Source organism: Pundamilia nyererei, unplaced genomic scaffold (assembly GCF_000239375.1).
Source record: "Pundamilia nyererei isolate P.nyererei 1_Seehausen unplaced genomic scaffold, PunNye1.0 scaffold00030, whole genome shotgun sequence".
Lineage (NCBI taxonomy): Eukaryota > Metazoa > Chordata > Actinopteri > Cichliformes > Cichlidae > Pundamilia > Pundamilia nyererei.
This window is the reverse complement of record NW_005187431.1, coordinates 4577783-4594874: the sequence shown is the minus strand read 5'-3', so window position 1 is coordinate 4594874 and position 17092 is coordinate 4577783. Positions and strand designations below refer to the sequence as shown.

The following is a 17092-nucleotide window of genomic DNA, read 5'->3' as shown; positions in this document are numbered from 1 at the left end:
CCCAAAAGACACCCAGTTTACCGCAGAGCGCTCACAAAATGAAGCGAAGATGAGAACATTTTTTCAAAGCCCAGCTCACCAGCCAAATATCCTCAGTGCGGAGAGCCAGTTTTCGAATATTGTGCGCACTTTTTCTTCTAGAAGGCACAAATAAAGAATTAAATTAAGCTGTAAGCTGGTAATGAACACAGATAACTGCCAAAGTGCCCTTAAGTGCACAAAATGTGCCTTAAAAAGTTGGAAAAGAGATGCAAATTTAGATATTCAAAAGATAAATCCCTGAAAATGAGCTTTTGTGCAGAGTCTATAAACTGCTTGGTTTATGAGAGCACTTATTTGCTCAGCGTTTCCCACATTTTTAAATTTCCTGCATGTGCTAAAAACCTCTCTGCCCTGCTCAAGCTTCTCGCGGAATTAAAAGTCTGATTCATGTCTCTTACTTTGAAAATCGGAGCGTCTCTATGCAAAATAAGAAATCAAAAGTAAGATTTCATCGCAGAGAAGTTCTCAGCTTCTCTCGTGCTCTCCTCACTCAGAGGAATACTAATTTCACTCATGCTCTTTTTCTCTCCTCCACCCACGCTTTTTTCCCTCCTCCCCTCCAAGGTTCTGTGCGCAGAAACTCCACGGCAAACAGCAAAGGCGTCGGACCGAGTGCCAACCACCGGATAGCAGACAGGGACTACTTAGGCTGGATGGATTTCGGCCGCCGCAGTGCAGAGGAGTATGAGTACTCCTCATAAGGGGAAGCCATGGCTCACACGACCACCACCATATGGGCACAAGATAAAAAGAAGAAAAAAAAACCCTGCGCAAGCTGTCTCACAATAAGAGTCTATTTATGATGTATTTGTTGTACATTTGTTTGTAAAACTGTAATAATGCAATATACATACAGTATGCCAAATTTTGCAGAAAAGCTCTCACTGTCCAACTTTCTTCGTTTTTCTCTGGTTTCTTTATCATTCAAAGTGGAAAGGAGTCGGATGGTGTCAGGGCTTGTGGAAAGTAACCAAATAAAGATTTAAACTATCGCTCTGCAGAAGTATTCTTCCAATGCACGCTGCTTAAAGTAGATCCATTCACATTCAACTGCTGTTACTTAACATGCGTGCCGAAGAACCAGATTATGTGAAACACTTAATTTCTAGTGCAATCATACTCTTTTATATAGCAAGGAGCCGAAATGACAACATAAGCATGGACTAATACTCAGTACATATTTACTTTGGTGACAGTTTGTGAGAGTAGACGGCTTGTAAATCAAAGGTGGCAGATTAAACATCCCAGTCAGGGTTAGGGTCTACTTTATTTAAGTGTTTCTACATCTAGGATTAACAGTTAAAAGGCACATTTGAACCCAGGATCTTCTTGCTGTGAGGCAACAGTGCACACTACTGCACCATTTAATTACTTAATTTGCCTAAATAAAATAACCTATTGCCTCATTTAAATAAAGTTATATGTTGTAACTGCTATCATTTATTTTGAGTCCCGGTGATTAAAGTAATAAAACCACTGGCTGTATATAAAAAATGGAAGTTGCCCTCTGGTTTGTTGACTCACATTTCTAAAACCTTAACATTTTGGCTGCTGCAGTTTATTTTGAAGTCAGAAGTTGCTATGTTTAGATTAGCAAGTTATCATCATCAGTTAACGCTAGCTACTTTAAATATCAACATCTATAAACTCTACATGTGCAACACAGAGACTACTGCTAACTGATGTTCTTCAAAAGGCACAAACACCTCAAGAAATTATGGTGTGCTCCAATTCAGTGACCAGTCTTTGTGGAGTGAAACATTGCAGGCACTGATTTGCCACAGCTGCCTCTTAATCTATATATCCTTGCCTGTCAGTCCACAGTTTTAATAAGACATCACTCTCTGTGTATTATAAAGGAGAAAACTATCCATAGAGATCCTGATCGCTTTGAACATGTTAATGTGATACTTGAAGGTTGGAGTCTAACGCTGCAGTCTGTGGGGAAAGACTGGTTTTTCACATTAGCCTCAAGTGTTCTTTAAAGGAAGTGGGGGTTTGAGCTTTTCCATTTTGAAAGAGCCAAAGGTTGATAGTTGAATAAAACTCAAACTTAATACACTATTCCAAAGTAAGCAAGCTCTGCTTGCATGTTAGTTTAGAGTTTAAGATAAATCAACTCAGAAAAATGTGATCATGAAAGGTTTTATTTATTTACTGTAGAAAGCTAAAAGTAGTTAAACGAACAACAACATTACATATCAGTTGACAGAGATGTCCAACACACTGCACGGCTAGTGCAAACACTATTTTTATTAACATTTGGACATCAACTCAAAAGCAAATCTTTAATCTCCGAGTCAGAAAATCTCAGAGTCGTCTTGGTCATGGTCACTAACTAAACCTTATCCCTGCTCATGGCCAGAACTTTGGAAACCACATGATACATTCACTACAATTAAAGTTTAAAGGCACAGTGTGTAAAATGTCACCACTAGATGTTTGTAGATTGTAGACTGCATTCTCCTGAATTCAGTTTTCTCACCCCTCCCATTTTAAATCCATAATTCTAGCTATGGCGGTCACTGTAAGACAAACAACTGTGGCTGTAGTGATTGTAGACTGTTAGTCTGCTGTTTACCTCAGCTGACATTATTTACTCTGGAGGAGTCTGATATGAGTCGATGAGTCAGTGAAGTTTACTTCTGTTCAACTACAGCAATAAAGAGGTGAATTTTTGAGGATATCCTGAACTTCTCTGTCAGTAAATGCTGTTGTTTTCGCTACTGTTAGCATCTGTTAGCATCTTTTAGCTGCCTTTAGTGAAACTGTCGTTATTGGACCTAATATTGTTGAACTTGGATGCTTAGAGAATAAACTCTCATACAATATAAGAATGTAATCAAACTGCCTATCAGAGGGAAAGGGGTATTTTTAGCACACTCGAGCCTGACATTAGCTTCCTTAATGTTAGCTGTTGTTGTTGTTTAGCTGGCTTCCTGTCAGTTCATGTATGAAGCGCCTTGAGGTGACTTATGTTGTGATTTGGCGCTATATAAATAAAATTGAATTGAATTGAATGTCAGGACAACATGGTGGCTTCCATTAACTGGCGCCTTCTCCTTTGCATTTTTAATGGATTCTAAGTTTATGAGAACACGTCAATGTGTTGTAATACATAATTATGTTATATCTGTCAGTACAATACTCTTTTTTTCTGTCAAATAACCTTAAAAATGACTGACTGCAACTTTAAATTGGCATTGTAAAGCGCTTTGGGTGCCTTGAAAAGCGCTATATAAATCCAATCCATTATTATTATTATTATTATTATTAAATGCTGCATATGTGAAATAACATTTAAGAAAATCTTTATGTAAGGTTAAAAAGCAACATTACAATTATTCTTTTCAGTTGTCAGTGTGTAATTGTGTCATGGTCCTGGGCCATGTTGGCCCAGTGTTCTTAGTTTTCTTGTATTTTTGTATTTCGTTCCTTATTTAGGCCATGTTCCTGAGTTGCCCTGTTGTGGTGTTCCCTAAGTGTTTTCCCTTCATGGCTTTTACCCCCTGTGTGCCCCTCTGTGAGCCCTCGTCTCTCCTTATGTTTTATTCCATGTTTCCCCAGCCCGTTATGTCTGTGTTTTCCCCGTGCTCTCTCCTCCTGTCTGAACCTCTGTGCACTTCCTGTTTACTTTGTGACTCTCACGCCTGTACATGTCATGTTCAGTTCACCCCGCCCTGTCTCGTTATGATTATCAGTGTCACCTGTGTTCCCCGTGTGTTCCCACTTTCCTCGTTAACCCTCTGTGTATTTCTGTCTGCGTCTCCCTCTGTTCGGCGTCGCGTTCTCCCTCATGTTGTGTGTTATTCTCCCCGTGGTTCGGTTCCTTGTAGATCTCATGCTTTAGTTTTCCCAGTTTTAGTTTATTTTGTATTGCTTCTCGTGGCCAGCAATAAAGCTGTGTTTTTTGAGTTTATCCCCGTGTCTGTGAATCTGCATCTTGGGTCCTTCTCCTGCCACACAACGAATCGTGACAAATTGTATATATTTAGAAAAACGAGTTATTAAAATATTAAATGAAAGTAGGTACGCAAAATGTACATGAGCCTGAGCATAAGAAAGCAAAGTTTAAATATTAGCATAAACTGAGCTAAAAGCACTAATTTGTTGCAAGCAAGCTGTTTATTTTCATTTATAGTGCATTTTTAGTGAAGCTGAACCTTCAGGATGAAGTACCGAAAGTGAGTCCCTTGGAGCTAGTGATAGAGAAAGACAATTACTATCTGATTCTGCCTAAAGAATAAAGATACAGACCACAACTGGACTGTAGCCATGGCCTTGGTGTGACGGGTGGAGTAAATCAAAGCTGGGAGTCTGGGGTCTGTCATTCCCCCCAACACTGAATTACCATTTCTGATCTCAGTATCTGCAAACATTGGCTCATCTCTTTTACTAATATATGCTTTTATGATCTGACTTTTCTCCTCACTGTACTGCTCTCTACTTTTCTTCTTTTTCATACACATGATGAAACTGTGTGAATAAAGGCCCGCTGCAGTGAAGTTGCTTGCACTTGCAAGAATATTATAACACTAATCCACTGTAAGCAAGTACAACTAAATGGTAAGAAACTACTGCTAATTGCATAAATTATATATGCAATACAGCATATATAGCGTACACTTCACTCAGACTTGATGTCCCCTAATAAATCAAATATAATTGTTGACTGGAGCCCATGCTCACCATTTCTGGTCCTTGGGAGAATGTGTAGCTAATTTGATAACTAAGATATGTTAGCAGGTGATAGCAGTAGATGACTGGTTTGCAGCCAAATGTTTTCAGGAAAAAAAACTTTCACTAAGCCAGCTGGAACTACTGCAGCTCCTTTAGTGGCCATTTGAAGCTGGCTTAAAAATGAGCCGATCCCCAGAGACTGTTAAATGTTAAAATACACAGCTTTACAAGCTTTACAGCATGTTTACACCCTCATACAAAAACAATATTGGTCTCTATTGATGGTTTCTCCCTGGTGATTTTGTAAAATAACTACTCCTCCTGATTATTGGGAGATGGCAAAATGACTGCTTTAGTTAGCATCATTCTGACATAGGCAGCTTTAGCGTCAGCTGACAGCTGTGTACTTGCTGTTACCTTCACTAACTGGATGTTTCCACCATGTTTGTAGTGTTAGTGCCTTTTAGAGCATTTTAATTGAATTAAATTAAATAACATAGTCTCCTGTGTAGTTCAGACCATTGTTTGTCATCCAGATTGGACTTTGATGTCTATCTGAAAAATATGCATTACCTGACTGGTTGTGAGTTGTTGTTAACAATAACAGAAATTGCTGAGGGCCCATAGGTCTAGAGACCAGTCAGTGACTCACTGGTAACTAGGCAGACGTTTTTATTCTGCAACAGGTTGGCAAGTGGTTGGCAGAGGTTGCTGGCAGACTCTAATGTGAAACTGGTCGCAAAGAGGTATGTGGTGCTGCACCAAAACCTCCTTGCAGTTGCTTTTGTCACAAGCAGGTTGCCGCAGTCAGTAATAGCATGCGTGCAAGATGCCAACCTGACTGCAAACACTTGCCAACTACTTGCAAAGCTGCACTGAATCTGTAAAAAGTATAGCGCCAATTGAAAACAGAGAACGTTCGCCTTCTAAGTAAAAGTTGCATATTTTGGAATTTGTTGGTCACAGCGACAAGACATGACACTTTTTTGTTTCACTTCTCATTTGCACTGCACTCTTTCAAGTTTTACTACAGTTTGGTGGACAGTGATTATTTATTAGTATTTTGTTAAAAAATCTATAATCTTATGTTAAAGGGAAAGAGAAGTGCGTTGCAAGCATTGTATAATCACACGAACACAAAGGTCATCCTACGCAGAAGATTCAATTCAATTTTATTTGTATAGCGCCAAATCACAACAAAACTGGGAAGGAAAAACTCCCTTTTAACAGGAAGAAACCTCTGGCAGAACCAGGCTCAGGGAGGGGCGGGGCCATCTGCTGCGACCGGTTGGGGTGAGAAAAGGAAGACAGGATAATAAAAAAAAAACTTGCAGGGACTTGAAGAATTATGGGTAATGATGTTGTCTTTAGAATATGATGAATGTAAAGGAGAAAACGTCTAAGGCTGACATAAAGGGACAACTTGGAGCAGCACAAAGGAGATGAAAGTGAGAGCGTATCATTTAGGGAGCCAGCTGGAGAAAGTTCAAAAATATCTTCAAAAGAACAGCAAGATCGTTATGAGCTTTAACGTCTATGCTAAATATTGAAATGGCTTGAAGCGTCTGGGGGAAACTGAAATTGAATTATTAAAGCAGGTCTGAATCTAAATCCTAATAATTGCTTTTGACTCTACTTGAGAGGCAGGAAAGGCTTTTGCGGAGTCTGGTATATTTTGGCGTGCTGTGAAAACAATGTAGGCAAAGAGAAAAGCTGATTTGATAGCTCGGCACTGACAGTTAGTCATATTGTTTACTCCAGTCTACTTGACATTTTGGCTCTTTTCTTTGAAATGATCTTGAAAACAATACCAGTGGTTACAAAGGGTTATAAAGTTGAGCCTGTAGAAAGTATTAGCAGACACAATAGCCACAGTGGTGGTGAATTATAATGAATGATGCCCATTATGCTGCTCCTGGCTGTGTGTGTTAAGTGAAAGATGTGTCTTTGTGAGCGAGAGGTGGAGAGGGCGATCGATGAACAAAGCAGGTTTGGTGAATTATTCAGAGTGGGCTGGGAAACCCTGGGGGGAAAAGTTTGGTTTTGCTGTGCCTGTGTATGTGTGTGTTTTGGGCATTAAAGCCACTGGCTCGGACTGAGGTCGCACATGAAGCAAAAACCTACAGAGCCTTGAGATTCACAGCAATCCATGGGAATCGATTCAGCCTTCTGTTTAAAGAGCTGAGGCCAGAAAGGCTACAGAGCTAAAAAGGCTTAGAAAGGTTTAAAGGCTTCAGTGGAACGAGCTGTAAATGTCTCCATTTGTATCGTGCACATCTGTATGTGTGTGTGGTTTCAGAACTGTCAGTGCAGAAATAAAAAAGGTCAAAGCCTACCATAAGCCTACCATATCCTATGTTAGGCAATTTGACCACTCCTGTATGGACAAGATTTTGTTTATGGGCAAAGCCACGCAGTGATGAAAGGAACAGGCGTGAGGCTTTAATGAAGTTCCAGCCACGTTGGTGAGCAGATGGTCTGAGCTCTTCCTGAAACTGGCTGAATATGCTGCGTTTCATTCTGTTCTATCCATCTCCAAAACTTTCCTTCCTTTGACTTCAGATCTGTCATTTGAAACACATTTCAGAGGCGTCTAAAAGAAAAGGGCTTGTGGCAAAATAGGGAGTCTTTAATGCTTCTGATGTTTGGAGTTGAACTCCAAAATGCTCCGATTCCAAGCTTACATAACGCAGATTCATCTAACAGCACCAGTGCACCACAGTGCAGCAAAGACGCTGATCATAAAATGGGATAGCTACGCATTTTGAACTGTTAGAAAGATGCTCTTAGTGTTGCTGCATAGAATGCATATGGCAGGGGCCAGTTAGCTAATAGGACTCATTAAGTAGTTCCTGTAATGCTTGTTATTTTAGCATACTTTTGTTAGTAATGGTTGCAATTTTAATTTATAATTATAAAGAAAGTTGAATACAATATATATAAATGGCTCAGCTGGTAAATTTCCCAGTACGAGAGGCTCAGTTTTGCAACTAAAATAGGAAAAAGGTAGCTCTTGTGTTTTATTTAGCTTGGTAGCTATTGCTACCCAGTGATCATGGTTCAAGCAGTGACAGTTAAAAAGAACGAAGGACTGTAGGAAGGAATATTAATACAATAGAAGTTCAATCAGATCCTCCAGAGCAGTACACCTTAAACAGGCCATCGCGTGATAAATAACCATTCATGCACACTTTCACACCTTTGGGCAATTTACAGCCACCCGTAACACTAACATGGATATCTTTGGACCAGTGTTGTGAAGGTTACTTTTAGAATGTATTCCACTACAGATTACAGAACACATGCTCCAAAATGTATTTTTATTGTATTCCGTTACGTTACTCAATGAGAGTAACGTATTCTGAATATGTTACTATATAAAATAATAATAAAGCCTGAAATAATTATAGCTTGTATTCATTTTCCTGCTAAAAGCATGTCTGTTAATGACTTTATTGCAGTTTATATTCACACATGTCTTTAATATCTTCGTAGACTCATCAGCCACCTTTTAATGCTTATAACCGACATGTTAAATCAGCCAATCACGTGGCAGCAACTACATGTAACATTTAGGCATGTAGACATGGTCAAGCTGACCTGTTGAAGTTTGATGTGACCATCAGAATGGGGAAGAAAGGTGATTTAAGGGAGTTTGAACATGACATGGTTGTTGCTGCTCAGAATCTGATCTACTGGGAGTTTCCCACACAACAATCCCTGGAGTTCACAGAGAACGGTCTGAAAAAGAGAAAATGCCCAGTGAGCCATTGCTCTCTAGTGAAAAGGCCTAGTTGATGCCGGAGGTCAGAGGATAATGGCCAGACTACTTGGAGCTAATAGGAAGGCATCTGTAACTCATATAATCACTGGTTACAAACCAAGTTATGCAGAAGAGCATCCTTGAGTTCACAACACATCAAACCTTCATCATCTACACGAGCAGAAGACCACACTTAATGTCACAGAACAGGAAACTGAAGAAACTCATTAAAACTGGACAACAAGAGATTGGAAATATGTCGTCTGGTCTTATGAGCCTTGATTTCTGCTGATGACAGGATCAGAATTTGGCAGCAACATAAAGCATGGATCCATCCAATGGTGGGGGGGATATCTTCTTGGCACACTTTAGGTCCATTAGTATCAATTAAATATTGTTTAAACGTCACAGCCTACGCGAGTCCATGTTCATCCCTTTATGACCACAGTGTACGCATCTTCTGATAGCTGCTTTCAGCAGGATACAGCTCCATGTCTCAAAACCTCAAATCATCTCAGACTGTTTTCTTCAACATGACCGGATGTTTACTGCACTTAAATGGTTTCTATGGTCACCAAATCTCAGGCAAGTACCTAAGGAGACACATTTAGGATGTGGTGGAAGAGGTGATTCCCATCACGGATGTGCAGCAGACAAATCTGCAGCAATTGTGTGATGCTACTGAATCAAAAATTCAGAGGGATGTTTCCCATCAATAAGTAATCTTTTCACTCACTGTAGTGCACATCTTTGCGATCAGGAAAAGCTACTAATCCCATTTCTCGAGAATATCATCCTGTTTGTTTTAGGTGCTTTCCCCCCACTCATCTGCACAAATCAGGTCCAGACACTCATTCTTCCACATTCGAGTGGGAAAAAGGAAACATGCACAGGAAAAAAATCTTTTTATTTAGGTGTTTGACTTTCAAGAGGAACTACTGCGAGGGGCTTGAATGTCAGCACTTGAACTGGTTAACAACCAATCATAGCCCAGCATTTATAAAGACCACCAAGCAGTCTGCAATCCAGGGGCTAAGCGAAGACATTGCAGAGAAACAATGTTGTATGGTAAATTTTAAAAAACAAACAAATACCCCAAGCCTTTAATAAACACTAAATCCTGTGAGAGTAGTCTGGGTGTCAGTTATTGAATAAAAATGATGCTTCCAGACATCCTGTCCACTGTCACCTAAAATGAGCTCGTCTGGTATATGACAGGTACCAAAGCTCATCTGTTGGGGCTGTGTCATTACATCCAACAAAAATAAGGTTATGAAATAAGATTATCAAAGTGCTTCTGTAAGATGACAAATATCTGACATGAGCGACGTCACTGGCATTTGAAACCAGTTTATTTTTTCTAATTAGACTCGCCGCCTGCCACTGTGACATTTTTTGGTTATTGCTCACCTCTCATTCACCTGTGGCCAGCCTAAGTTTAATAAGCAGCCTTCGTCATATCCCCTCCACGAGATCCAGATGGTGAATGGGTAATGGATGATGACTGTAGACAGACAGATGAACGCAATACACATCCTCGCCGTCGCGTGTCGAGTTATTTGTGAGCACCATCTGCTGGAGGAGGCCAAGTAATCATTTCCTGCGTGTGTGGCTTTTCTTTACGTCGTTATTACCCCCTCTTCAATTCTGAGTCATGCTTTAAAACTCCATCACACAGAAAGGGAAAAGAAATCCTATTAATAAATGATTGTTTGATGACTTTTTATTTGGAAAAACCCTGATTACATGCTCACCCAGATACTTACAGCAATGTGTGGTTCTTGGTTAAAGCACTACAAATAATGGTTCATCTACACATGACATTATAGTGACTGTGAACAGTATATATATATACAGTCTGTAAGACAATGCTATTTTTTACAAAAAAGATATCTTAAAATCAGGATTTTTAAAAATAAATAAACACAAGTGCAAACTATGGTTGCGTGAGCGCCTTTGGACCTGCATGACAAGGGAAAAATCACAAAACACAAGGCTGAGGCACTGTATTGCTTCATTCTCTTCAACCATAAAACAATAAGGGAAAAATAGCTGAAAGCTTCCAACCACGATAAAGCAATCCCTCAGTGTATTGATCTCTCCAGTTCAGTGGAAGTACCATCAGCTTTACTGTCTAACGGCCATTTAGAAAATGAAACTGAAGTACCTTTAACACTGGCGTGAAATCTATTTGATGATTTAGTGAAAGTGACTCGTCAGACTCACACTTAATCCCTTCAAAAGAAAGGAGAGAGAGACAGAGGATGACATATTTTATGAATTCGGTGTACTTTTTTTAAAACCACTTATGAAATTTTCATCTGCTAGTATTGAAGTAGAAAGGCATGTTTCAGTGCTACAGTGACTACAAATAGCCAGCCAGTGCATGGAAGATTTAGCAGAGTGCACCTGTGTGAGTCTGGATGTGCGTGGGATTCTGTGGATGTGTTTCAGAAAAGGCAAGAGTGGGAGTACTACATCTAGCCAGCAGAGTCAGTCTCCAAAGCAGGAATCTGAGTGATATTTCAGTAGCTCGCTTTCAGTGTATTCTGTTTTAACGGGTCAGTTCACCCAATTATGTAAAATTAAGTTACATAAAACTGGCTTTGTGTGTCCAGAATTTTAGATATCTGAATATTAGAGAGTGAGCAGAGATTACAGCAGCTCTATAAAGAGTGCTTTGACTTACATGCAAAACTCAACATGCTAACAATGACAAGGAAAGACTTCCAGATGCTCAAAAGCATTTCATAGGGGGTGCTTGTGCATCCATCCATACATCCTCTGCCTCCTCCGGGTAGGACTTGTCATCAGGTGATCCTATTCAGATGCCTGAACCCCCTCAACTGCCTCCTTTTGATGTGGAGTAGTAGTCCTCCAAGTCCCGCCTGAATAACTAAGCTCCTCCCCTTATTTCTAAGTGAGACCCATTTCTGCTGCTTGCATCAATTCTTTATGTCACCACAGGGTGGGAACAGCTACCATTAAGGGTTCCTCCCTTAATGGCATGTAAATGCTATAAATTCTTTCCTGATCAATCCGTGGGCATTAGAAAATGACAAAATATTTATGTATATTATTAGCTTCCGATTAAGAAAACTTTAAGTAAATGTGTTTTTATTTCGGTGCAGACATATTGTCAGTTTTCCACTTTAGATTAATAAGAAGCATTTGTTGCTCACTGACATGGAAGAAACTAGTTACCATCTTAAGAGTTAAAGTCAAAATAAAGCTGAGGTTGGGTGTGTTTGTTTTTAATTTTGCAGGAATTCTGGCAAAAATTTAAACTCAGACCTGTTGCAGCTAGAGAGAAGGTGAGCCTCTCCATCACTTTTAGTTAGTCTCATCATTAAAACCAGAACTACCGCAGGTGTTCGAAATATAAGCAGCTGCATGTATTATTCAGCACCTTCCCACTGTCTATCAGAAAACTGACCAAGTGTTCCTTCCTAGACCCGTCCTGTGAGATCCAATCGAATTCACATTTAGCACTCTTGGCTTTTAGAAGCATGACGCACCTGAACGGCATAATTAAATGACTTTTTTCCCCCTAAAACTGCATTAGCCTTTTCCCCTTAATTTTTACATAATTAAATTAAAAAGAGTTCGCTTCTCGAAGAAAAACACAAATTTTTATAAAAATGAAGATGAATGCAGGTGACGTGGGAGCACTTGTTTTCAGTTCGGCAGGAATTCTGGCAAAATTTTTAATTCAGACCTGTTAAAGCTAGAAAGAATGTAAGCTTCGTCATCACCGTTTAATTTAATAACTGAAAGTCTTTAAATGTCACTGTTCAGTGCTTACACAGAAGAGCCTCCAATCTGTCCGGTCATTTTAGCAATATCTCAAAATCTGGGCACACAAAAGCAAAAGTACAGCACAGACAGTATAGAAGATGTTGCTGTGTAGTTTGGATGAACTAACCCTTTAAGTTATTTTTCTCTTCGTTCAAGCGTGAATCACCACTGTAAAGCACTACAGAGGTGTAGTGTTTGTGTAAAACTGTAGCTGTGATTAGAAATAGGTCAGTAGTGCCATGTTGCTGTTGTACAGTGGGAATATTTTTATGGGCTCCAGGTGACTGATCAACAGCCAGTCCTTGGCCCTGCTGGGCTCCTACTCATCTACCCTGTTGGCCAGCAGCTATCCAGACTACTCTTGGGGCCCTGGGGCTTTCATGACCATGCTGGCTCCTACCATGCCTGGATAACTCCGGTTCCTCCTCATTCCATCAGGTCCAAAAGGGGAGCCAGATCTACGCAGTCCACCCAGAGGCCCTAGCATGGGACCAGGGCTCATCGCTCTGCTTCCGGGGGCTCCAGCCACACCCAGACGCTTCACCTTGTCTACCAGGTTCAGATTGTGGACGGCCACGCTAACGTCTGTTTGGCTTTCACAGTCCCTGCCTCGCTGCCTGCCTCTCATCCCCCCTGTCACCTCCTTCAGGATGGAACGGGCTGGTTTGGAAGCCAGGAAGTTCTCATAAGAAGGACTCTTGAAGTCAAACCCAGCGGAGCTTGGCACAGCTGAAGCTCCCTGTCTTGTGGGAGAGTTTGGAGGGGTCGAGGGCCGCATAGGATCGGGATTAGGTGTTCGGTTGGGGGCAATGGAGGTGCTTAATAGGACTCCTCCGCTGCCCTGACCCTGCTCCAGGCCCTGGCTCTGGTGATACACAGCTGCAGAGATTCCCCTCTCCTGGAGAAGACGTACCAACCCCAGGGAGGTGCTAGTGGTGCGTGTAGCATCTCTGCACAGACATGAGACAAAATACACACATAATGTCCTTTCTTAGAGGAACAGTTCACACCAAACTCAAATGCATATAGTTTTACTGCTGATTATTTATCCAAATAAACAGCCAGCTATAACCAAGGAACTACACCTGTCAACCAAAGGAAGCATTCAGCCCGACAGAGAGGGAAGGCATTAATGCTTACAATACCACAAGTCTGTGATCTCATGCAGTTGAATGCAAACTTACTTTTTATATGCACTCAATTAAATATGACATTATATAAAATATGAAATTAGCTAAAACAATCTTTTGATTTTACTTTGTCTTTTAAATAAAAAGGAAAATGTCAGAATATGCAGTTTCTTGCCTGAGGTTAGTTGAGGATTCAGAGGGCCTGAGACTGAGCCTGCGGGACGTGCAGGGAGTAGCAGCAGGAGTACCCAGCAGAGTGCTGGTCATCACACAGGAGGACGATGCAGGCACTGGGTTTAAACTGGAGGGAATGAGAAGATTTCATCTAGGTTAACAAAAAAATATAAATATATAAATCACACTTTCAGATGGTCTCATCATTAAAACCAGAACTACAGCGGGTGTTCAAAATATAAGCAGCTGCATGTATAATTCAGCACCTTCCCACTGTCTATCAGAAAACTGACTAAGTGTCCTGCCTAGACCCGTCCTGTGAGATCCAATCAAATTCAGAATGAGTGCACATTTAGCACTCTTTCGGCTTCTAGAAACATGATGCATCTGAACGGCGTATTTAAATGACTTTTTTTAAGAACTGCATTCGTTTTTTCCCACTTAATTTTTCTTGTCACTACAGTGTGTGAAGTGGCATTAAGTGCAGTTTTAACTTTCTAAAAGGGTGAGCTTCTCGAAGAAAAACATTTCCTAATTTTTATAAAAATGAATTACTCCATTTTTTTTATTTTATTGTAAGGTAAAGACCCTACAATAATACAAAGAAAACTCAGAGCCAGAGTTTCATTTTAAGCGTCGTTTTAAGACCATTTTTAGCAGAAAAGCTCAACTCTGCAGGAGTCAGTTATAGATAAATTTAGTCAGGGTCACTCTAAAAAGAAAAAATATATTTCAATGTGCAATGATGTCCATGGCTCTGGGAAGCAGCAACAAGCCCCCGGCTCTGAGTAGAGTAGCATTAAAAGGTTATGCTGGGGAGGAGGTGGGTTACAAAGCAGCATGCAGATGTGGACCAGGTATAGGCAGGCTAAAGGAGCTTAAAGAGTGTGCCCATAGTGAGAACTGTTATCCTCATCACCTGCCTGAACTAACACTATGTGTGACTTTCAGTGGCTCGAATAATAACAAAGAGTCGACTCTGATCACAGACACTTAATGATGCCACTCACCTTGGCGTAACCCGCGTCTGCTCATCAGTTGGATGGAGGATCCGACAGGTTGTAAAGGTGTAAGTGGAGCTGGTGTGAGCCATGCATTTACCTGGGTAGTATGCAGCTGGAAGTCAAACACACACAGCCCGTCACTGTCAGTCACCACATTTTAGCCTTTTATACATGTTCAACAAAGTGGAAGTATTTATGCACTATACTGCCAGAAGTGTTTGCTCACCTTCACACGCATATAAACTTGAGTGAAATCCATTCTTAATTATACTTTTGGCAGTATAATGTATTTAGAGTCAATGAAAATTTGCTATATGTCCTCACCCAGAGCATCGGTGTTGCTGAGGTGTGGTGATGGTGAGGGCGGAGAAGGTGGGGCCAGGGTGACTGAAGGCTGTACGAGGTTGGCGTCACTTGTACTGGAGGTGGGGGCCACTGCCGGTGAGGCAGAAGCTGAGGAGGTGGGAAGATTTTGGAAGTATTGCTCTCCTGGTTCATCCTCCTCAAAGCCGCCCCATGGGTACGCCTTAACACAAACAAAGAGCCATGCAGGGAAGGGAGAGGAGTGCTTTACAGGTGATAAGGTTTGATTCTCGTTACCAGAGGATGGGCCTACGTTTAAACCAATACAGCGGTACATGTAATCAACGGAGATGGTTTAGCGTGAACACAACAGATACACGCAGAGAAACCTCACACACAGACCTGCTCCAGCTCTAGTTCTAGAGGTCTGTAGCCCTTTGGCACAACTCCTGGCCTGGCGTCCAAGATCACACCCAGGTGAGGCTGGGCTAACTGCTGCCAGTGGTGCAGAGTGGCAGATCCTGGTGGAGAGAAGTGGATTTAACTTAATGTACTTAACTCCACCTGCACCATCTCCAAACACACAGTCAAAAAAACATTTAGGGGAATATGAAACGTTTTCAACTGGCTGCTTTACCTTCAGCAGATGTTTTATACCTTAAATCTCCTGAAAATACTTGTTAGCATTTTAAAAGGCATTCCTACGTTAACAGGTTTTAAGAATTATATGTAACTGAGAAGTAACTAGCAGTAACAGCAACAAAACCGATATTGTGCACACACATATCTCAGAGTGTCAGCCAGTAATTCATGCAATTAAGAACAAAAAGTATTTTAGATCCTTTTCTCTAAAGAGCTCATCCATTCAATAAAAAAGTGAAGATGAAGCTAATACTATAAGTGAAGAGGATGGCAGAGAAAGGTGAATATCAAAAAGCTATGATTATCAGAGGAATGATATGAAAAGGAAATGAAATGGAGGAGCAAAGCAGAATGAGAATCTTTTTATTAAGACAGCCACATGGATTAATGACAGAAAATAAACAGACAGCAAAGAGGTGACAGAGTGAGCAGTGAAAAAAATGAAAAAGCTTAAAAAATTCTAAGTTACGAATGAATATGGACAGAACAACGTGTATAAATATATAAGAATACACATAAACAAATCCACAATAGCAGGGCTTCTGCAGGGGGGATAGATTCAGTTTAAATAAAGTATAAAATATTACCAGCAGAGGGCAGCACAGGCCAAAGGAACATGTTTTGAGTGGTTCTATTCTACTTAGCATTATTTTCTATTGCATACAGAGTATACCATTACAGTGCTGGACGCTCATAATAAACATAGCCAAAGTTTTATATAAAGACCTCAGAGTATGTGCAAATAATCCCTGAAGCTCGCGATTCAGACTTCTCTTAATGGCCAGCAAGAGCAGGTTTCCTTAATTTTGTCAACTTTGACAGCAGTGTTGCCAACTCCTCAGTAAGGAAAATCGCTATTGGTTGTCCTAAAAGTCGCTAGAAGTCGCTAAATGACGTCATCACTTAATTAGCATAATTGGTGATGCTTATGTATTTGCAAACTATGTTGTAGGAGAGAGAAATAACATTGTGGAAGAGACATAAAGTCAGTAAAAAACAGCCTAAATGCATTTAGGATATATTTAGAACTACAAATTAAATTTCTTTTAGCAATTATTGTTTTTTTATTATGTCACAATTCCAACTCTCCTCCTTTATCCAGGCTTGGTACCGGCAAAAGTAACCCGAAATAGGCAGTCTGGCGGAGTTACTTTTTGTGTTTGTTTGTGTGTGTTTTTAAAGTAGTTTTAAACCTTGTGATCCACAAAAAGTAAGAGTAAAAGAAGAACTGACTGTTATAGTCAGGGCGGGAGCAGCGGCTTCATGTGCGATTCATTTGCAGTTTGGACGCGTAGGGGTGAACACAGTAGCGGTTTTTGATACGGGCGACACAGGCGGTTTACCGGGGCGGCATCACGGGCATCGGAAAAAAATAAAAATTTACTCGTACTCATGCTGCTCCGACATCATGCCAGCGCATATTGGGAATGGCACAGGCACCGATCGGTTTTCTATCGCCCGTTTGCTGGGAGTAAGGGCGCCCTCCGTTTGCGAGGTGCGCGGGTTGTTGCGGCGGGGGATTCTCTGGCTGGCTGGAGCAGCATCTAATAACCAAC

At 40.8% G+C, this 17092-nt stretch overlaps 2 protein-coding genes across 2 annotated transcripts in view; one reads left to right on the top strand and one right to left on the bottom strand.

The window, feature by feature from the left end:
• The window catches only part of LOC102194407 (cholecystokinin), a 3529-nt gene extending 2495 nt beyond the window's left edge, over nt 1-1034 (top strand). The window contains exon 4 of the mRNA XM_005728905.1: nt 607-1034. Coding sequence (XP_005728962.1) covers nt 607-743 — 137 coding nt within the window. The 3' untranslated portion in view covers nt 744-1034. The remainder of the gene's footprint in view (nt 1-606) is intronic.
• Nucleotides 1035-10391: 9357 nt separating this feature from the next.
• The window catches only part of trak1b (trafficking protein, kinesin binding 1b), a 20783-nt gene continuing 14082 nt past the window's right edge, over nt 10392-17092 (bottom strand). The window contains exons 16-20 of the mRNA XM_013909731.1: nt 15297-15415; nt 14916-15117; nt 14598-14703; nt 13589-13714; nt 10392-13233 (exon numbers count right to left, since the gene is read on the bottom strand). Of these exons, the coding sequence (XP_013765185.1) occupies nt 12639-13233; nt 13589-13714; nt 14598-14703; nt 14916-15117; nt 15297-15415 (1148 nt within the window). The 3' untranslated portion in view covers nt 10392-12638. The remainder of the gene's footprint in view (nt 13234-13588; nt 13715-14597; nt 14704-14915; nt 15118-15296; nt 15416-17092) is intronic.